The sequence below is a fragment of the Pezoporus occidentalis genome, unplaced genomic scaffold (assembly GCF_034315485.1).
Source record: "Pezoporus occidentalis ecotype Australia unplaced genomic scaffold, CSIRO_AGI_Poc_V1 ctg1, whole genome shotgun sequence".
In the NCBI taxonomy this organism is placed as follows: domain Eukaryota; kingdom Metazoa; phylum Chordata; class Aves; order Psittaciformes; family Psittacidae; genus Pezoporus; species Pezoporus occidentalis.
The window spans coordinates 2,440,595-2,463,590 of record NW_026912778.1 but is presented as its reverse complement, the minus strand read 5'-3'; the positions used below and the strand labels follow the sequence as shown (position 1 = coordinate 2,463,590).

Below are 22,996 nucleotides of genomic sequence, written 5' to 3'. Positions count from 1 at the left end.
ATATCTCGGTCATTCTGGCTAATCTTTTTTTAATTATCATTATTTTTATTTTAAATAAAAAATTACCAATTATAAATCAAGGCATCAAAAGACAAATTTCAACTTAAAGGATTGAAGCTGAGAACACTAATATGCAATTAAAAATGCGGTACTGTAGTGTCAGGTGCTGATGGGCTTTAGCAAAGTTTTTATTGTGCCACCTTAGGTGTGAAGTATAATCCTTGTTTGTACATCTGAAGCTAGTGGGAACAAGCGTATTTAACTATTTCAGACTACCTTTTATGAAAAGCAAAGGAACGATGCTTCTCACCTTAAATGTTCCTTTTTCATGAAACAGCTATGACTGCAAGCACATTTCATGGCCTTGAAATCTCAAAGATTTCTTCTAGAGTGAGGTTTTCGGTACACGAGGTTGTATCTTTAGTGTTACTTGTATAACTACGCTGGGCTTAGAGTTACTGATTCTTCCCAAGCTACATTTTTAGCCTTTATGTTTCAGCTGTAAGATGTACACAATTTCATTTTTTCTTAATTCAGTTTAATGTGAGTGTAATAAGCAGTCTTTTAAAATGTGGGAAATAACTAACGCTAATATTCAGCTAGGGTAATGTGTATCTTTACTTAATAATAGCTAAAGCTGATTTTGTGGTGGTTTTTCTTATCTTTGTGAATGGCTTCCACACTTTCTAATGTACTAACAAGGTTATTTTTTTTTATAATGCTTTTATATTAATATATAGAAACTGCCTCTGGTAGGATAAAATGTTTGTGTCCTTTCCCTTTGCTCTAATGCGCCTTCTCTATTACTTATTTAGATATTGTATATTTACATTAATAATATCTGAATACATTCCTTACTATAACTGTAGTTACGTTCATTTTTTTCTATGCCTGGTACAAAACTTTAAACTGTGCAACATTACACCAAGGAGTTGCATTAGGTTTGGTTATTTCAGTTATGTGACAGTGATTTAAACACATACAGCATGTAAAAGAAGAATTCTGAATATTTGTGGTTACCAACACCTTCAGAATTTTTCGGATGAAATTGAGGGAGATGTCTATGACATATACAGACTTTACAGCAGAATGGTCTTCAAATTAAAGAACACTTCTCTGGGAGAAGTTAATTTGATTTAAAAATCAAACAGCTATTAATTATGATCTATTTACAAAGTATATGCACCCCCATTGAGAAACAGGAGTCTTTTCAGGTCAGCTACTTATATAACAGGTCTTTGGGAAGATAATAGGCTTGTCAAAAGCCTGTAAGAAGTTGATACAATTAGTAGGGTTGTAAGAGTTTAGTTATTTTTGAAAATGTCTGAATTTGGGGTTTATGGTGAATTATTATCTCAAGTGTATTCAAATGTTTCTTAATCACCATTCCTATACATGTAAAGTAAAATCAGCTTTAATGTTCAGTGTCTTTATAGTGCTTCTGTCTATCCCCATTATATATGCTCTCTATATATGTTATTTTTTTTTGTGTAATATGCTAAAAACTTTTGTGTAATATGCTGAAAACTTTTGTGTAGTCTCAGTAAGTCTATTCTGAAGGCATTAACTTTTAAAACTGTAATAAATAGTTACAAAGTAACTGGAAATCCCTTTACACAGTTGCAGTTCATTGCACCAGAGCAACCTTAAAGTGATCTATTAAATGATTATTAGAAACAATTAATTATACCAAAGAAGTCTTAAGAGCACAAGTGTAATTTCATGGTTATGATTTTCTTGTCAGGTAATAAAACGGGATGAGCTTGGCAAGGATCTGTCTGACTGCTCTCTGTTTGATTTGCTGAAATATGATGATTATAACAGTGACAAGCACCTAGCTCTTGAAGAATTCTATAGAGCTTTTCGTAAGTACAAAGATCAGCCTATTCTTCGTTCAGTTTTCTTTTCTTTCTGTTTTTTTTTTCTGAAATGCTATTATTTTACATTTAAATCTTGATACATCCTGATGCTGTATGTGAACAATGACACAATTTAACTGTCATGTTATAGAAGAGAACTTCTTAGCAGAAATCAGTGAGATCCATTAGCATCCAGATTTCTGAGGGATTTTTGATAATGGAGAATTCATAGATAATCTTTCTTATTGCTAACAGCCATTGGTAAGTCTGTGTTGCGCACAAGTGGGAAGTAGTGTGGTCTAGACATAATCAGTAGAACCAAATATCTAGAACACTTCCCCACACACTGTATTTATAAGAGCTGGTAAGACCATTTCTGACAAACCCAGCAACAAATGCACCACTTCTGTTATGTCTTCAGAGGACTCGGAGAGATACAGATTTGTGGTGTAATTTTGCCAGGTATTTGTTCTAAATGGCAAAGGTGGGGGGTGACAAATCTGTGCAGTACATATAAAGTGAAATAGGAATGTTGAAAATATTTATTCCAAACAGAATGAAATGATTTTTTCCCCAGAATCTTATTATGTATTTAGCAATTTAAATTTTTTACTTCAAAGTTATAATTATTAGGTTGTAATTCTGAAATTATCATATTGTACAGTATGGAAAAGATTTTTCACCGGCTTGGAAAGTTCCAAACATGTAGTAGTATCTGCAGGGGATCATCTTCTAAAATATTATGATCTTATTTGTTATTTAAAAAACTTTAAAAGCCATAGCTATTATTTTAAATAAGAAATGCTTGTAGAAGTTTTGACCCCTCACATGGTCCTCTGTACTTTGAGCTTGACAGCATGTTTGTCACTGGTTTTTCATTCTTTTATCTCAACCTTTTTTGTCTACATTTAGAACCTGACCTCAGTTTAATACCTGCTACTCTCTGTGGGTTAGCCTCTATTCCTAATAGCAGTGGAGTGATGGATTTGAGAACTGTTGAACTCTCCTCATTAAACTTTTTCTGCCTGACTGCTGGAGCAAGAGTTACTGACATTTACTCACTCTGAATGACAGTGGAGAAAATTTGGGCTTGCAATGCTGGAGAAATTGATCCTAATCAAATGCACTGCGCAGAATTCAAAGGGTAGAGGTGTTTATTTGTTGTTTTCTTTTTTCTCGTTATTTCTGTAGCTATGAAGAGTATTTTAAAGTAGAAGAAAGGGTGTAGAAGCACTTCTAATGCCTTGTTTGTTAAGACAGTCACATGAGCATAGAAATGTTAGGACTTGCTGGTAGAGGTAGAGGAGAGGCAAATACAAGTCACAGCACCACACTTTTTGTATGTTCCCCAAGGGTACTTTTTGAAGCCAGTTTGTACAAAATATACTTTTAAGACATATTAGAATTTAGTGAAGGTTAAACAGCTCTCATTTTCTAAATTGAATTGTTCATCACCATCCCCTACTCAGCACGGAATCATGTTGCACAGAAGACTCTAGAAAAAATAAGAAAGCTGGAAAATGAATGAGAGAAGGCATTAGGGATATTTGTTTCATCAGCCTGAGCATAAAAAGGGGGTAGCAATAGTCAGGCATACAGCTGGCATACACATTTCTAGCAGTGACTTCAAATGGTATTTAAAAACACTTGGATAAGGTTTTGAACACAGTTGGATGCGATTAAAAGCTATCTTTACTATGCTGTTGAAAAAACCCATTCTCTTAAAGTATTTTTTTAGGCAATTAAATTTTATTTAAATATGAATGCTTATCAGTGGGATTATTTTTTCAGTTCTGTTTCACTAGCATTTGCAGGTAGGAATCTTTTCATTGGCATACTTAATCAGAAATTTGTCATCTGAAGATTGTAAATTCAGAATCAAACATGACTACATTGTGCCTCCTTATGAAGGCTTCCCCACAAATGACAACAATTCTGTCTTTTCCTCTAGGGGTAGGAAAAAAAACCCACCTTAAGGGCAAAGTTTAATCATTACCTGTCTTAAAGATATTCACATGCACATAAATATATATCTATACATATATGAGTGTACATGCTTGCTTGAATTCTGTGAATTATTTTTGACAGTCTCATTTTATATGGCAACATTCAAAATAAACAGGACAACCAAATGTGATAACTCTATGCAGCAGATGAAAAATCCCTTTCTTACTTCAGAAGGTCAGATACTGAGGCAGTAACAAAGAAAGGTGCTTGGGAGGGTGCTCTCTGCCCTGGAGGTTTGTGCCAAGTTCTGGTTCACAAAATGTTTCAAGCTTACTGTCTTCTGTAGTGTTTCACGTACCAGAAAGACTGATGAGTTTTTCTGGGTGTTGGCTGTTTTCAGTCGTACCATGAGGGCTATAGCATCCAGTACTAGATATCTGTCTACTAGATGCCGTAACAGTTTAACAAGTTCAATAGTGTATGCAGAGGGGACTGAAAAATAATTACTGTTAATATAAGTACAAAACCCAGAAAGTTTAGAGTTAGCTAGGCTTCGGGAGCCTGGCATTAAAGGAATCATCTGGTTCGGCCCTCTACTGCTTTGGCCATAACATGTAAAATTCTATCTGAAAAGTGACCCAGCTTCATCTTAGTGGTCTATTTTCCTTCTTAGTTTCCCTTCCTCAGCCAGCCCCAACCTAAAGGGTTTTCCATCAGCAGATGTTATCCTTGGACAGGGAAAAATATATTTAACTTTTTTTGAAAGGCTGGCTGAGAGCGTAAGATGATGGAGCCAAACAAAAGCTAGAAAGGGGCAGTACGAATTCATGACAGCTTTATCTTCTGTAAACTAAAATTCAGCCAATGTACTTCCTTTATTTTTCAAGGTTTTTCTTCTTTGTGTAATGTCTCCTATGCTATCAAGATAATTCCATGTTTGCTGTGGACGCTGTCTCAAATTTTTAATCCTCTAGTGTTCTTTTCCAAAATAAAAAATCTTATTCGTTTTCCTTCTTTAAAATGCCATCTGAAATGAAATTTCAAAGAAGCTATTTCAGGTGGGTTGCAAAACCTCAAGGTATACCGAAAGCAAGTTAATAGTTTTATCACTCAGCAGATGCAGATGTATATGTAGGCACTTTGTCATTGCAGTAGAAAGAATGATGTTGATTTAAATGTTCATGAATAGAATTGATGGAATACAATGAGTACAAATATGAAGTTTATTGTAAATAATATAACTAAATGCTCTATGCAATAATTGATATACTATGTAAAATTAAGAAACCCCCCTTTCAGAATAATACCTTATTGTTAGTATAGAACTATATTTGATGTTATTTTATGCTAAAAAAAGGAGTCATGGAAGACCCTCACACTCAGGACTTGAGTATAAAAGTTAATACTAGATTTACAAGAAATTGTCAGAAAGAGTTAGCTAGCCAAAACAAAATACGACCTAATTTTATAGTCCCTATTTCCATTAGTTTCAAGAACTGCTCATGCTTTCAGGTACCACATAACACTGTTAAAAGGATCTAAGCTGTTATGCAGCTTTTATTCAGGATCATGTATATTATTACTGTATGCACTATTGCTTTATGTACTTAGAAGTACCTTCGGTCTTGAAATGCTGTTCCTGTCCAGATATCAGACTCAAATTTCAAGCACTCCTTATTGCTGAGGTATTTGCGTGAAGTAATATATAAACCTACAGTAACAGCAGCTGTTACAGAAGTTTGTCTGGGCTGAAATTACAGATTGTCTTTGGGCTCAGCTTTTAGGAGGAAATGTGAGGCCAGTGCTTAATATGATTTTCATGTAGACAGGCAAACAGCAAGAAGTCCTCATAAACACAGGGCTCTTTATAATTGCATATATTTAGTTACTAGATTTTCTCAGTGCTCAAAAATCATTCCAAAACAACACTTCTTTCATTATGGTACCTTTACTTCTATTTTAATTTGTCAAATGCAGTTATTACATGTTCAAAAATCCTGTTTTTTTAATGTCTGTCTTTATTTCCAAAGCAAAATAAACCAGAATTTAACAAAAACAACAACAAAAAAAATCTAAATATAAAATTTATACAAGTCATTGAAATAAATGAGACTTCCCATTGGCTTCTGTAAGTTACCCTCAAGTCCACAAAGCCTAACTCAAAAAATACTTATTGATTTCATGCTTACAGAGACTTCAGTATGAGGTCTCAAGTATTGTATTTAATGTACAATCTGAGTCAGAGCTTTAGAACTATGATGAGTCTTCAATAGTAACACAGGTGAACAAATAGTAGAGGAAAGCTTTTCTGAGGGAGGAAGAGGTATTATTCTGTCTCCTGCTACTATTAATTCATTTTCAGCAACATCTTGTGTGTAATAACTTCTTCTAGAGGGTATTATATTTCAGCAGTAACCTCTGAAAATACCAGTTAGGATCATACTGAGTGGGAGTTATTTGAGATAGTGGAAATATTTTTCTGCTCAACCTAATCTATCTTTCAAATTCCTACCTGTGCTATGTGTATTTTCAATCTAGAGATTCTAAGCTGGAAAGGAATGCGGTCTCTTCTGTTGAGGATAGAGTTTTAAACTGATCATTTCAATCAAGTAAATATTTATGGTATTAAATACCATTTCATGTATTGAAGTAGTGTGCCTGAAACTTCTCACATGCCACTAAGTAATTAGTTTTGATGCCAAGTGATTTCCAAATTATGATAAGTGTGTTTATTAGGTGCTTCACCAATAATGCTGTGGGGGGGCTTAGTGGGGTTTGAGTCTTTTTGTTGATTTTGGGGGGGGGGGGGGTTTGTTAGAAATATTTTAATTTTTTAATTAAAAAAGAAAAAGTCATTGAGTAAAATGGGCTCTTTAAAAAAAAAAAGAAGTCTTAAGTGTTGTTGTTTGACAATGTAAAAGGCACTGGAACAGGTTGCTGAAAGCAGTGGTAAATGCTCCAGCCCTGAAAGTGTTCAAGGCCAGGCTGGACAGAGCCTTGGGTGACATAGTCTAGGGTGAGGCATCCCTGTCAATGGCAGGGGGCTTGGAATTCAGTGATCTTAAGGTCCTTTCTGACCCAAACCATTCTGATTCTATGATTTTGCCTGGATCAATGTTGGTGATAACTGATTTTACCATTCTTTTCCTCGGAGCTTACTTTCAAAACATTTGATGAAACTTAAACAGCATTGTGTAGTTGAAGTTTGTTATCCTTTTAAAGTTTTGCCTGATTTTTGCTTTCTTTTTGGATAAACACAAAATGAAAGATTTTATCAAGGTACTGGGAGATCAGATACTGTATATGCTTGTCATGAAGATCATAGCCCTGCTACTGTCTCTTCTAGGCCATAGAATGGTTGCACTGACTTGGTAATTTAAGAACTGAGTAAGAAGTGTCAAAATGAACCAATCACATTTAAGTTTGAATAAGCTGTTCTTTTCTAAGGCCAGATATCTAGAAATGAAGTACTAATAAAACATGATTACACTGTGATGTGAAATAAATGAGTTGAGCCTCTGTTGACTTAGAATTTGAACTTCTGCTAATGCCAGATGCCAAAGGGTTGGTTTTTTTCATGTCTTGCGGGGAATCAAGTAGCAAATTTGAGGCTGCATTAGATTTACATTAGAAGGTGAAACAGATATTTCAAAAGGTCTTTGGCTATCAGGAACTAATGAGGAAGTTAGGTTTTGTTTATGAAACTTGAGTTCTGCTGACCTCTAATCCCATCAGTGCATTCACCTGGGAGTACTGTAGGTTGCTAGAGGACACTGAAATACAGGATTGCAGAGGACGAAGATGAGATCCAAGCACCTTAGTTACAGTATCATTGTTTCAGACAAGAGGATTGGTAGAGATTGACTTGTGTAATATTTGTTGCTGGCTCAAATTGTCTGAGAATGAAGTCTTACATGCATTTCAATGGGCTTATTTCAGTGCTATGGAGAATGGCACAGAATGCTGAGGGGAAAAAATAGATACCAAGCAAATTTTCATATGTAGTTATGGTTAGCAAAGTCCCTCAGTAATTGATCTGTTAGCTATTTCTCAGGAATCGGTTATGTGGCATGAGTTACAGTTTTGTTGCAACTATTTTGTTATGTTGCTGATTCTGAGAATATTTTTTGCCTTTGCAAAGCAGTGCACCTGTAAGATTAAGCTATGACTGATGTTCCAACATCCACAAACACCTTTCTCTAGATAGCTTAAAGAACACTTTAAGACAAATTTAAAATAATAATTCATAATCACAGTTTTGTTTATTAACAATTTTAAAGAAAGCACAATTTCTCCATAAAGGTGGGGGAGGAGGGAGAAAATACTATCAGAACATAAGAAGTAATGACTGTTCATTAAAGGAGACAATCACTAGCTAATCCACAAGCAAGAACATTAAGTATCTCTACTTCAAGGTAGAATTACTCTTCTGGAACTATAATGAATATTAATAGGCTCATAAAATATTATTTAGTATGAAAGCCTCAGTAACCACTGTATTACTTGTTTCCTTTGCAGCCATAGAATTATCTCTTTATCCGGATTTCATTCTTAAAATTGGTTACCAATTTCAACTTCCAGAGTAACAGGCTACAAATGCTGTTAACCAGCAATAAGTATTCATTTAAGCATAATTTCTAAAGTCATTTTCAATATAATCATTATATTAAATTTCAATGCAAGTTTCCTTTCCCTTAACAAGAACTGAAATCATATTTAGTATTTGACTTCCTCAGGAAACAGCATAGAGAAATCCTTTTTCTATTAAAAAATCCGGAGTGTATTAGTATTGTGCTTAAATTCCAACTGGCAACTAAGAACCACGCAGCTACATGCTCACTTCTCCTGCTCCCCAGTGGTACGGGGAGGAGAACTGGCAAAAAAAAAAAAAGATAAAACCCATGGGTTGAGATACAAACAGTTTAATAAAGTAAAATATATTAAGAATAATAAAAAATAGGAAATAGGAACAAAACAAGTTAAACCTTGAACAAATAGGGGAAAAAAAGAAAAAAAGAGAAAAATACAATACACAATTGTGCATACAATACAAACTGCAAATACAAAAAATGCAGACACAAAAAATGCACAATGCAAAAATGCACAATATAATTTCTCACCACCTGCTGACTAATACCCAGCCTGACCTGAGCAGCAGTCGGTCCCTTCCAGGTAATTCCCCCCAGTTTCTATATCGGGGATGAAGTACTGTGGTATGGAACACCTGTTTGGCTAGTTTGGGTCATGTGTCCTGTCTCTGCTTCCTCCTGGCTTCTTGTGCCCCTCCTCAGTGGCAGAGCATGAGAGGCTGAGAAGTCCTTCATCAGGGTACGTGCTACTTAGCAACAATTAAAAAAAAAAGGAAAGAAAAGGTGGTTCTAATTCATTGCCCTGTCATCAAAAGGGGAGCGTTTGGTCGCTGAGATAATTTAAGTACTTCACATGAAGACTGAATAAGATGCCTTTTCTATCCAAGAATCAATTTATTTCTCTGAAGGGTGTTTTGACCTGTTACTTTATGCTTCATACAAGATTGAGCTTACTGATGTGTTCTTGAATATCAAGCACTAATGTTACTAAGTAATTCTATATTAAAAATTGCTTAGTTGTTTTTTTAAATTACTAGTAATTTTTTATTAAAAATTTAGAACATGCTGTTTCATCTTTATACCTCAGGCTGCTGTGAAGTCAAAAGGAGCAAGCTTTCGCAAAAGAAGTCTGTCAGATATTTTATTTGGACTTTTTGGTAACTCATCTACTCTTGTTTGCTTCTTTGGTTTTGTTCTTGCATCTGGTTAAATAAAAACAGAAAAATTATTACAGTCAGAAGAAGTTTGTAAAGGTGGTTAGTAATTAACCAAGACACCTGAATTTCCTAAGCATATTTGACATTTACACTATAAAAAGAGAATCTGGAGCCATAGTTTTACACCTAGATTATATGAAGATACTTGGAAAATGCTGTAAATGGGGTCAAGGGGATAAAAAATAATAATTCTAATTTTGCAGAGCTTGTGAGCTTTTCTGTAGGCCTTAGTGTTACAGAAAACTGTATTACGGGATATTGGGAAATTTTTTGGATTGAATGTCCTCACATATCCATTACATACAATAAAGAAAAATTGGCTCAAAAAAGTATGCATTCAAAGAAATATATTGGAGAAGAAACCCTTTTCATTCACTCCATTGTTCATAGTGATGAACGCAGTCTGGCAAAGTATTTCAGGAAATTTCATTACTAACTTCATTTCCAAAACATAATAGCACAATTTCTAGGATTACTGTAGTATTCCTCCATAATGAGGAATACTCATTAATCAAATTCCTTTGAGTTTGGGGTTTTTTTAGCAGTTCAATATTTTGCTTCCAGAATGTGTTCTGTTGTCTTGTATGTGTTTTAAGTTTACATCTGTCCTAGCACATCCATACATGCCATTTTACAATAAGTCTGTAGTAATTGCCATGATCTTCATAGGTAGTAAGTTGCTTTCACTGTGTTCAGATAGTTGGATCATTTTCCTGTCTGTCATCTATTTATTGTATATTCTTCCTTAGTTTTATTTAGTTAGTTTTTTAACTGAAATTATTTCCTGTTTAGTTTCCTCTTAGTTAATGCTTTCAGGCCTTGGTTTTGTCTTTCCTTCCTTATTCCCAAGTCAACAAGGATTAATTAAATACAAAAGTTTTGCTCATATGCTCCTGACCCATATTCTGAATTATGCCTTGGAATAAAAAGGAGAAATTCTGAGCAGCCATGGGATTTTTTTTTATCTTTTTTTTTACCCTATATTTGACATCTTTTTTGTAGTTTGCTCATAAAATATAGTAAGGGAGAAAAATTAAAAAGGCAGTGATTTGTAAGGGGCTTGGTGATGTGTCCTTTTGGAAAGGAGAAATGTGTATCTATCCTACTGACTTGTGTTTCCTGAACTAGTTTGAGCTACATGGAGGAGAGGCCTGCTTCTAAATCAAAATCATCTCTTTAGTAAGTTTTCAGAACTCATCTCAATCTAAATATCTAAAGCTACAAATTTTGGAAAGGGCAGGACAATTGCAATATTCCATAAAATATATGAAGGTGTTTTTAAGAGGCAGAATATTGTTCTCAAGCACATCTAATGATATTATTAGTCTTGTTTGCAACGGTTGCTAGTACAGATAAGACCAATCTTTTTAGTGCATGAACAATATGCTTTGATAAAAGGATTCCATCATGACAAGTTGTTACTCCTGACTAGCTGATAACATCATTTTCTGAAGTCATATATTGAATGAAAGAAAATGTAATTTACATGTTGTTATTTTAAGTTTTGGCAAGTAGGATCAATTTAATCCTGTAGTTATAGAAGTTTTATGTTTGAAGATATGCATGAAAAGGTCTTTTTTTTAATAAATCTTATTTCAGTAAGTCTTGATCTCTTGTCATCAAGCATTTGCCTGGTGAATATACCACTGATCTCTCAAGTGTTTATAAGTAGTTTCCCATATGCTGTCACTGCTAAAAATATTTGGATATGTATAGAGTTGAGAGTGTTGAACCCCAGAATTTAAGCTGCTACAACTCTATACAAATATTGACAACTGTATGGTTAGGGAGGAAAATATATGAAATATTCCAGTCTGTCAAAGCTGTTTTCATGGTCTCAGATAACGGTATTCTAAACTTTGATACATCCTCATCGCTCCTGGCTTTCTAACTGCTCAAAACCAAACATCTCATAACTTCATAAAATAGTTACTTATATATTCATTAGGGAGATATATGCAAACTGACTTCAGTAGGAACATTGATGTATGTGAGAGTTGCATCTGTTTGGTGAAATTGTATATCATGCTAACTCCACTTCCTCTGATCACTGGAGCCCTTATTTAGTAGGATGACTGTTATATGTTTTATATACAGCCTAAAACCATGTGAACAGTTATCCAGATGTATTTTATATGCTTTTATATGCTGGATTTTAAAGAAACACTCACACAAAACTCCACTCTTCCCCCCACCCTAGCTGACTCAAACAGACTTAACATTTCCTACTAAAAGAAATAAGGAAACAGACTAAAAAAATATCCCTGTGATTGTGGTATTTACAGAATTAAATTGTCATTAGATTCTTATGCCAGTTTTCTAAACAGATCATGCTCTCAGAGAATCAAATCTTATGTTAAGTAGGTTAGCAAGTGATTTATATGGAAATGCAATTTTGGCCATAGTAAAGAGAAGGTGCCCTAGAAAGGCTGAGCTATATGTAGTGCAGTATTGTGTCAAAACATGTTTAAAAAAAGATGCAAAACAGTGAAAACCTAGAGGAGAGGAAAACCGCATAAGCTTTCTCAATGTAATTATTTAGCATAGGAACTGGGAAACTTGATTGCCTGAGGTGGTAGGGATCCAAACAATTCATCTGGTTGCCACTTTGCCATGAATAAAAAATTAGAGAATATGTCATTCTTTAAAAAACTTGCTTTAGATTATGATTATAATTCTTCCCACCCTAGACATACGGGAGAGATGTATTTGTTTGAGGGAATAGTTATAGTGGTTTAAAACTTGCTGAACACTCTACTTAAGAAGTAGAACATTCTATTTAGGAAATAGTTGATGCTAAACAAAGATTAATGTTTTGTTTGTGCTTATGAAGTGCTGAGTTAATGTCTACTTTGAGTAACAACACATACATACTAACAACTTCTCTAGGGTAGAACAAAGATACATCTAGTTCAGTATCTTTGCTCTGAGATTGCTTAGGGAAGATTGTAAAAGAAGAAAAAGCATGCAAGATCCTTCCAATATGTTTTCTCTTCTCTAGTGAATTTTGTCTCAGAGACTGCTTGTCTTTAAGAGGTCTTGATGGATGCTTCACTCATAAATTTGATAGCTTTTTGGACCCATGTGCAATTAGCAACTACAACATTCTGTTTCATTTAATGACTTACGAATAAAAAAAAAAGTATTTTTTGTTTTTCTTCATTGTACATACCTTCTGTTTAGTTTATTTTTGTATAATAAGAAGCCATGAACATTTGCTCCATATTCTTAGTCTCCAAGACACTTTTTGTTTTTTTTTCTAAGCTCCTGACTTATCTTTATAGTCATCTTTTTTCCATTCTGAAAAACAGCTGCTTTTATTTCATTCATTTAGTAGCGGCTTGTATAGAAAACCCCCCACATCTTTGATCATTCTTATTGCATTTCTCTGTTATTTTTCAAGTTTCACTGCAAGTTTTTTTACAGAGGGAGGGGCAAAAAGCAAACAGTCATGTTGCTCATGCAACACAGATTTATAGTATCATAGTAATACTTTTCTGTTTGGGTACTGGTCTTTGCGTAATAATTTTATTGTCATATTCTCAGGAGTGAGTAGATGTTTTGGTAAAACAGCAAATTATACTTTCGAGGTCTCATACCAAAGCAATAATAAGTCATTCAAAGCCCATCACTGTATAAAAAAGGTTGGGCACTTTTTTTTTACCTTCATGCAGTACTTTCAATACTGAATTAAATATATTGAATTTCACATGCCAGTATTGTAAGTAAGGTCTTTAAGCAAATCAGCTTTTACATTTGCTACCTAAACCACCTAATTAGTTATCTAAAAATTCTGTCTCAAAAAATGTTATCACTTCTTTTTCTTACCCTTTCTCCTTGGTAGTGTTAGACAATGTGTGTTCCAGTGGCGATTCACGTGGAACTGCACTGATGGTTTTGTTTGTAAGAGACCTGCAAACAGACTCCTTCAATGAAGAAGTGAATGAAGATAGTTTCCCAGCCTATGACAAGATCTGATGCACGTTGTTTGTGAAAGGATAGATCAGAAGATACTGTGAGTAGGACTGTAGTATGCAGGACCAAAGTGCTAAGAACAATAGCTTAATCCAGTCTGTTCTTAGTTTGTTCTTTAACCTTTATGCTGATTTTCTTAGATTCATAGCCCATGGTCTGCTTTGATCCTGGGGAAGTATACCAGGTATGCAAACCCAAGAAAGGCATACACAGAGGAGTCCTTGTTTTCAGAATGTGCCACGATGGTCAACACAAAATCACTGTCCTGTGCACAGACATCTACTTTTAAGAGGAGTAAAACGCTATTCAGTAACATCAAAAGATAGAAGCTTTTGTACAGTCAGGTATCAGAGCCTATCTTGAATTCCAGTTTCTTTCTTTTCCCCTCTAAAAATAAATAGTCATATAAGCCAGTTGATTGATTTTTCAAAATTCCCTTCATCCTAAAACTGCTCATGTCTGTGCTTATTTCTGTGTTAAAGATTTCTATGAGGAGCTGCTTCATAACTAGTCTTCAGATTGCAGTGAATTGTTGAATAACAGTCATGTGGCCCTTCTATTTGTGTGGAAATATAGTAGGTCTGCTATGCTTCAGATGTATGCTAGCTACATTTGCAGTTCAGGTAATTTAATCCTGAATTACTATTTTAGAATATTGTCCTGGTCATTTTCCTGACAGAACTGGACAAAGAGATGTTTTTACAAAGTTGGGTTATTATAAAACTCAGGATAAGTCCAGAGATCTTAAATGTTTAGAAATTCTGTTACCATCCTGGGAAAGAAGCTTTGAAATTTGAAAGTGAAATGAAACTGTGCAGTAAATATAATTGGTAAATTATTATATTTATAGACTGAAATCTTCATGCATAAAACTGTGAGTTACCAGGGCTGTCAACTCTCCTTTTAAAATTCCCATTCATTATTGATTAGTTCCAGAAATACTTCATAGATTGAACTGCTGCATTTTAAATGTTTCATTTGAAGTAACTGCAAGTATGCAGTATTGATGTTCAGCATCTGTTTTTGCAATAAACTGAAGAAGCATTAAATTTGGATCTATACTAGTAAAATTACTAAAAATATTTATGCTAACTCTTACCATTTAAGTAAAATTTTTTTCTTGAACTAGTAATGTGCAAACACGATAAACATATAGGAATTGATTTTTGCATTAATTCCTTTCTTTGTTTAGACAAATTCAACAGCGTGTTCTACAATAAATAAGGTCAAAACCAATTATCACTATTACTTTAGTGAATTAGCACTTCCATGTTATCAGGATAGGAAAGCTATATTTAACACCTAACTTCATTCGCTGTGAAATTTGTTTTCAGGAGGAAAACAGAAAACATTTTAAGAAGTAATGGACTAGCATGCCTTTTTAATTATGTATTACTGCTTATGCACATTACTGCTTACTCTTACCCAAATGCTGGGTTTATTAATTTATTTTTTGGTATGTCGTTTTCAATATGTACTACAAGCATAGCTCATTGCAAAATTTGGTTCTGTGCCTATTTTTGAATAATATAGTGTTACGATTTAAATTTGTTCTTCATCATGACTGAATTACAAACAGCTGGTCTAGGTTTGTAGATGTTTGGTGTGCATTTTAACTGTTCAGTTGTTAAGCTAAAAAAATGAATAAGGAAGCATTCTTTGATGAAAATTACCTTAAGATACTTTGGAAAATACCAGACTCGTACAATGATACAATTTGTGTCTTTGAACAAAGTTTTTGAAGGCTACTGGAAGTAAGTTATTTGGTAAGAGTTGAGGCACTATGTCCTCTATTTTCCAATGATTTAATAGATCCTGTAGAAATAAGGAGCTGCAAAAATTCATTGCATCTTGAACAATATATCAGTTGAAACACTGAATATTTATGATATAGGCTGCAAGGCTGATTAAAATAAACTAAGTTAGCTTTAAACTAACTATTTTAGATGAAAGTATAGTTTTGCACAGTACAACATGTAGTTTGCATGCTCTAAGGCAGCAATCTGCAGCAGGAATGCATCTCCTTCCAACTAAACAAGATATTTTGGGTGGCTTTATACTTTACAGTGAACCCATTATGATAGTCTGACTACTAGTTTTTTGGAGATCTTGTGTTACTCAGGTGAGATTGCCATTAATTTCAGTTGATTTCATTTATAGTAGCTAGAAGTTAGATGAACGATAGCATGGGTGGCAATAGTTTCTGATGAGACAAAGCACACAGGAATGCAGTTTAGTACAGTGAGGGAGGAAGAAATTTGCTAAGCAAAAAGGTGCCAAAGAGCCTATAATTAGGAAACACTCCCTCAGAAACTAAAACTGCAAGCCATAATCCTTGGTCTTTTCTGTTGGTTGCCACCAAATAATTGTGCGGTCCACTGAAAGAATAGTGAATGATGTCTGTAGAAAGATGAGACACTATGACAGCTCTCAGGTATACCATTTCTTAGATCAATTTAGACTTTTGTACTCTCTAAAGATCTAAATCCATGTAAGCTGGGCTTTCAGAAGTTCTAGATGGTAAGATTTTTATTACCATCAGCCTTTTAATATAATTTATAAGTAGTCTTTTAAGATAATAAAAGAAGATTGTATCAACTTTACTTGACTTTTTGTTACTGCACTATGAAGCAAATTTTAATTATATGTTTGCACATATGCCTTGGTATTCCTGTCTTATTTGATAAAAAGAATGGAGAATAAATCAGAGGTATAGTGTAAAACTAGCTTTTGTTTGTTAAGATCTCCCTCTTTTATTATTGAAGCTGAAAGGTGTTTGGTGAGCAAGGCAATAATTACAATAAGTACAAAGAGGAAACTAATGGTAAACAAATATGATTTTAAGTGGTGAAATGGCCTTTGCTTTTGAATCAAAGCTTCTAACTACCCTACTGCATCAGACTAATAAATAGTTCATTCAATTTAGCTGAATTGTTTAACTGTACATGATTGCATATTCCTCACATTCAGGATATGAATTGTGAGACAAAGATATATTTGCAGAGGATCTGAGTACTCTTAGATGGAGCTAAAGTTAACTGAAGCTGTACTTCGAACAAATAAAATGGTATCCAGATAAAGAACAGTATCAGGTTGCAAACCTAGGCCTCTTAAACACTTTGGACAGTTTATTTTGCTGCCCCTTCAGAAGTCTTAATGAAGTCTTGAGCGATACTGTTAAGAACTTTCCAGAAATCCAGCTAGATTGCATGAACTGGATCACCTTTTGCCCTTTGCACCCCCCCCCCCCCACTTCCACTGGTAATTAGAATTGTCACAGACTCCTTCACAGCTGGGATCACTGAGTTGTAGAACATGTCAGAGGGGAATTTTGGTAGGCATTTGACCAAACTCTGTTAATCATTTTCAACACATGGTCTACCTGGATCCTTGTCTGCAAAGCTGATTTCTAGTCAGCTGCATCCCTGTATTGTTACATGGGCTTATGCTGTCCCAACTGCAAGACTTTTGTCTTCGTAGAATTTCACAGTTTGTCAGCCTGCTTATAAAGTTCTCTCTGAAGTGCAGTATTCCAGAAATATACTTCCTGATCCTGTGAATGCGGTGCCAACTGCAGAACTTCTGCTGGTGCGTTTTGTCCAAGTCACCGTGAAGATGCTAGACCATGTCAGCCCAGTATTGAAACCACTTGCGGCAAGCTGACCCTTAGTCTCTCAAATGCTGACCACTGCTTTTTGAACCTGAAGGTGCGGTAAGTTACAGGCCACTTAATTCTGAGTACACCTCCCTGTCTGGGGCCCAGCAGTGCTTTTTCATTAAAAGGAGTTCAGCTTTTAACCCTATTATCATTTAGCTAGAACTGTATTTACCGCATGAATTTCAGTTATGCCCTATTCATAAAGAATATAAGGACAAAGTTATGACTGAGAGGTTTGTGAAAAATTAAGAAAATAAAATTTATCAGTAGTTTACACTCACTAATCAGCAGCTTTCACAAAACCTGGAAATCTGCAGAGTTCTGCGAACCAAATGCTGTTGAAAGTAGCCAAGGTAGAAATTGAATATTGTCTGTTAGGCAAAGTTGTCTTTAATGTCAGGTCTTCGCTCCTTCTCTTTTCTTGTTTTCCTCATCCATCCTGGAATTAGATCAAAAGTGACACATATTAGGGATAGACAAATTGATTTTAAAGTGCCTCAATTTGGGGAACAATTTTAATCAAAATTTCACTGCTGATATAGTTTCTGGAGAATGTATGGTCTCTTGTCTGCCAGATGAGTGACAGGGAAACTAGGGAAAGGTCTCCCTCCCAGAAAGATACGAGCTGAGAAAACTGATGCAAATGGTGACCTGCTGTGAAGTTGGAAGAAAGAGAACTTCAAGGGCATATACAAGCTAGGGTGAATTTCTTAGCAGACAGCAAACACTAATTTAAGATGGGAGTTGGGTAGTAAGTGAAACAAAATCTGTATTTTGATGTAGGCAGCCCAGGAAAGTGAGTGTGCTTGGCTTTAGGAAAGAAAAGAAATTGATACTTGGACTGATTCTGCATCGACCTTGCAATCTGTAATATGTAATATATTGTGGAGTGGGCAAAATAACATGGTTTATATGGAAGATCTCATGAAAGGCTTTCTGTATTTGTGTTAGTCAAGAGAGGTTTATAAATCAGCCTGGTCCTGTTTCAGCCTAGACAATCCTTTCTCTTTATTTCATTTATTTTTTTATAGTGAAGTTGCTCATAAATGGATTTTCTGTTTGTATATGTGTTTGTAGACAGACATGTCTCAAAACTTCATCTTCTGACTTTGTGCTTACGTCTTTGGAATAAATTAGTGGTTATCATAGTAACTACAGTTATTTGCTTCTGACAGCGCTTGTTTGATCTCTTTAATCTTTGAAGGTCTAAATTTTGTGGATTTCAACCATAATATTCAAAATAAGTTCCTTAGATATGAATAACTTAGAGGAGAAGTGCTTGATTTTAATTTAAGACTCATAATTGTTATAAAATCCTAGACATTTGAGACATCAAGCTTTTTCTTCTTCTTTAAGAAAAAAGTAATTGCGTGGGTTTCATGGTGGGGGCAGTTTGTGGGATTTTTTTTTTTTTGTTCAGGTGTTGTTTTGGGGGGTTCTTGGCTTTTTGTTTTTGTTTTTTTTTTTGTTGTTGTTTGGGTTTTTTTTTGTGGGTTTTGTTGTTGTTTGCTTTTTTCCCTCTCCTTTAACATCATATTATTGTACAATCGTAATGATAGATCTTTATTTTCTTTCTTCCACATGGGAAACTACCTCTTCCATTCCAAGTTAAGGAATTCCTCAGGTTAAGTCAGCAGAATTGTTGAGTTGCTCAGCTAACAGGCCAGCTAATTCTCCTGTGCTTGTCAGTTAATTTACTCTTTTGAATCATTATTTTAGTGTCACTACCATAAACTGTCTTTGGTTTAGGCAGTACTGTATTGATGAGTGATAAGACAGAATTCAGGGGAATTACCTATATATGCTTGCCCAGTATTTTCTTCCCTGAGCATTTGCCATTGGCTGTTACCAGTTACAGGATACTTCTGACCATGTGTATTTTTTTTATGTGTTTAGGGTGATGATCTGGTTTCAGCTGGGATAATTTTTTCTTAGTAGCTGGTACAGTGCTGTGTTTTGGATTCTCAAGAAAAGTGTAATCTGGAATAGGGGGAAGTGAGACTAAGTTTCTTTTCTAAAAACTTTTGAATACTTGGTTTTAAATTTCAAATCTATATCTGCAATATGCATTGGCTTGTTCTATGCATGACTGAGAAGACTGAGAAGTGTAAAACTGCACAGTCTTGGATGGGATGTTGGAAAAGCTTGTATTTAAGCTATGGAAGTGTTCCAGAGATGTCAGGACTTGACATTGAAGACATCTGAATGCTGTTCCAGGTCTTGGCAAAAACAAACTATACAGAAAGATCAGAGAAGAGTGATTTAAAGAGAGGCTTCTAGATTCTTCAGTTTCTAGATTCTTCGGTTTCTAGAAGTCTAAAAGCCATGAGGACCCAGTGTCAGGGTCCCTAGCAGAATTCTGGTGGGTGAACGCTACAGGATGTACATGGAGAGACATAATCATGCTTTTTTAAAATGTATTTGATACACAAATGAAAAAAGTAGTTATTAGTACTGACTGCGAATTTATCAGTGATCAGTGTTTTGAAAACAACCTTTTTCTCGTCTTGAAACAAGTTAAAAGGTTAGTAGCAATAAAGATAATCCAGTTTCTATATTTAATTGTGTATACTCTTGCTATTCTGACAGCCAATTATATTTCAGTAGTGTCTTCTACTATTGTTCAGAATAAGATCTAAATCTGACTGAAACATATGAGATAAGATACTGGACATAAAGTGTGTACTGTCATGACCTCCCTGTTGTGCAGACTTGCATACATACTGAAATATTGCAGCTCCTTTCTTCCTATACATGAGAAGATGTGCATGTTGGAATGGGTGCATCTTGCCCAGAATTTAGGCAGGAAGTGGCATGGGTACATTCCTACAAACTCTTGTGAGCGCACAAGTATCTCTAAGCAGTATCTCTGCTTGTGAGCACCTTGTATCTAAGCCACAAGGAAGATGTAGCCATCAGCTCCCCTCCCCTGCCCCACCCAGTGATAAATCCAAATAAGTGAACTCTAGATCTAAAATAAATCAATGATGCTCACTTCAATATCTTGAGCTATTGCATAAATAGCATATGTGCATGTATTTAAGAAAGGACAAGTAGAACTAATGGGATCTATGGGGGCAGGTAGTGAGGTAGAGAAATATAAAGGGAGGAAGGGCTGGGGAGAAATAAAACAAAATGATAATTAAGAAGAGAGGAAAAGAAAGACAGTGAGAAGAGGGAAAGATAAGAATGGAGCCTATTCTAAATGCATCTGAGCTTCTGTAGCTGGGAATGAAGAAAAAGCTTTAAAGAAAAAGAAAACAAGAAAAAGATTTAATGACAGTTTTTAAATTGAATTATACCAGAAAAGTTGCCAAAATACTGCTTTTAAACATAACATTCTTGTGTCAGGTTGTGTATATGTACAATTAGAATGGATATTTTTTGGAGTGGTTATTGATTTGCAGATAAACACTGAGGTTGTTGGATGTCAACCTCCTTGTTTGCTTTCCATGAAGTATCATTTTCATATAGTCTTTTTTATTTTTCCTGACCAGCAGTGTTTTTCAAAGGCATTATTGAAAACTAATCCTTTTGTCTTCTGAGTAGAACAGGCTGAATCAAATTTTAGGTATTTTTCAGTGTACTTCCCCAGGGGGAGCTATACTGGTTTTAAGAGTTTAATCTGCTTTGATAAATTTTGCCTTAGTTGTGCTATTCAGAAGCATTGCTTAAGCTGCTCGCAGCTGCAAGTAAAAGACCTCTTGTGGGAGTTTTGTAGCGTGATCTGGCTCTTCTCTGAAGTTGTTGCTGCTGCCCATTGCAGCTTCTGGTGAAACAGAGGAACATTCAGCGTTCTCTTCAGCAGAATAATCACTTCATACTGCGTGTTTCTGCCTATGTAATTCCAAAATTTAAAAGTAAGCTACTAAATTTATGAGTAAGTATAAAAACAAACAAAATAAAGATTTTCGCTTGAACATATTATGCCAGGGTAATGAAATATATCTATAATTTGAATACACTGATATCTGTGCAAGATCCATTTAAAATATATTCTAAAATATATATTCCTGGTGTAGATAATATCCAGTGCACAGAAACATGTCATGAAAGAGTTGGTGAAATGTACAGAAGTTGACAGCATGCACAGAGGCATCAAACTGAAGCTGTTTGATTTGAGATTTGGCAATGTGCATAAGGAAGCTGATGTTAATGTGATGTTATAAGGAAAACTAGAGAGATGTTTTGGGGATGTTACATTACATTTGGCAAAGATGAGCAATGCTCCTCCCCAGAAGAAATAAGATATGTCATGTTGTACTTATTTATTTTTCTCCCTTCTTGAATATGTAAGCACAGCTAGAAATCAATGTAAATAATAGAGACACAGAAAATCTCATTGGACCTAGGTAACCTCCTAAAATTTTCTGTTACTATATTTTCTTGTATGCCTTTTTTTTTGTCTTCATTTCTTCTTCTCTTCCATTTTTCTCACCACTGCAATTTTGGAAGATTTGAAGTTCAGTCATGTGCATCTAGAGGTACTAACTTTAGAAAATTAAACACTGAGATTCCACAAAAAGTTTTGAGACTAAATTTAACATCCCGTCAATGTTTCATTAGACTTTGTAATATTGTTTTGTAACATTATTGTTTTTAAAAACCTAGACATTTCAGTGTAATTCCGCAACAGTTGTTATTAACAATATGCTAGCATAACAAGAAGTATTTTTCTTTTATAAAAGAAACCATATAAAAGTCATATTTATTGCAATATTTATTTACTGATACTTCCAGTGTTGTTGTGGAGTGCCATCTTATTTTCCATATTCTGAACAAAACCACTTATTCTCTGCTGAATTTACAATGGATAAGAGTGTAAAGTGTTAAATGTTTCACACTAAATGGGAAAATTAGTTGCAAGTCTCTGAGGTTTGTTTTTCGGTGGTTTTTTTTTTTTAATTTCTAATGGTATCTCATTCAAGGTACATATGCTAAGATTGCTTCATCTTTGTACAGGCCACTCTTAGCTTATGCTCTGTTCCTATCATCATAATAATAAATTTTTTTAACGGATTTTTAAAAGGTAACTACTACTGCAAGAACAACTATGTTTGAGAAAATGTCTCCAGAAACTGCTGCGGTGCTATGGATGCACAGTGAATAAGTGGCCCATACAAATGATCAAACAGATAAGATGGCTTAGCTGTGGGTGTCATATCATCACATATGAAGACAAGTATTATTGGAGTAGGTCATTTGCATATTTTCTTAAACAGTGATGTAGCATTCTAGGTGAGAGGGTTTATCGTATAATCTGGACTGCTTTGGTATCTGTAAGTTTTCAAAATAGTTTTAGTGTACAACTGTTTTAATTATACCTTAACTATCTGAAGTATAGCCTTTAGAATGGGATTGAAATCTAAAAATGGCAATAGTTTATTAGGAAATTAGTGTTTCATTTACTCTGAGATTCTAAACATACTTTAAAATTGACTTTTGCTGCAGCTTTATTGGCTAGAAATATATTGTTGTATAGCTTTGAATATTGAGTCTATAAAAGTTGCAAGTTTATTTATACACACATAAACCTAAGTTACCATATCTGACTACTGTCAGATCAACAATTCTGGTAACATGCATCAAATCAAATTTTAACCTATCACAATAACTTTGAAATTTCCCTTAGGATTCATTGAATGATGTATAAAATCAGTTACAGAGCATACTGAGGTTGGGTTAAGGTTGAGCAGGCAATTTCAGTCTGGTGGGGTGATGGTAGAAAGAGGAATGAGAGAGATTTACTAT

The 22,996-nt window shown here is 34.6% G+C and overlaps 1 protein-coding gene across 4 annotated transcripts in view; it reads left to right on the top strand.

The window, feature by feature from the left end:
- Positions 1 to 22,996, top strand: part of FSTL5 (follistatin like 5) — a 329,565-nt gene that overhangs the window by 198,296 nt on the left and 108,273 nt on the right. For all 4 annotated transcript variants that reach the window (XM_062610785.1, XM_062610698.1, XM_062610855.1 and 1 more), the window contains exon 6: positions 1,745 to 1,865. In XM_062610785.1, the coding sequence (XP_062466769.1) occupies positions 1,745 to 1,865 (121 nt within the window). The remainder of the gene's footprint in view (positions 1 to 1,744; positions 1,866 to 22,996) is intronic.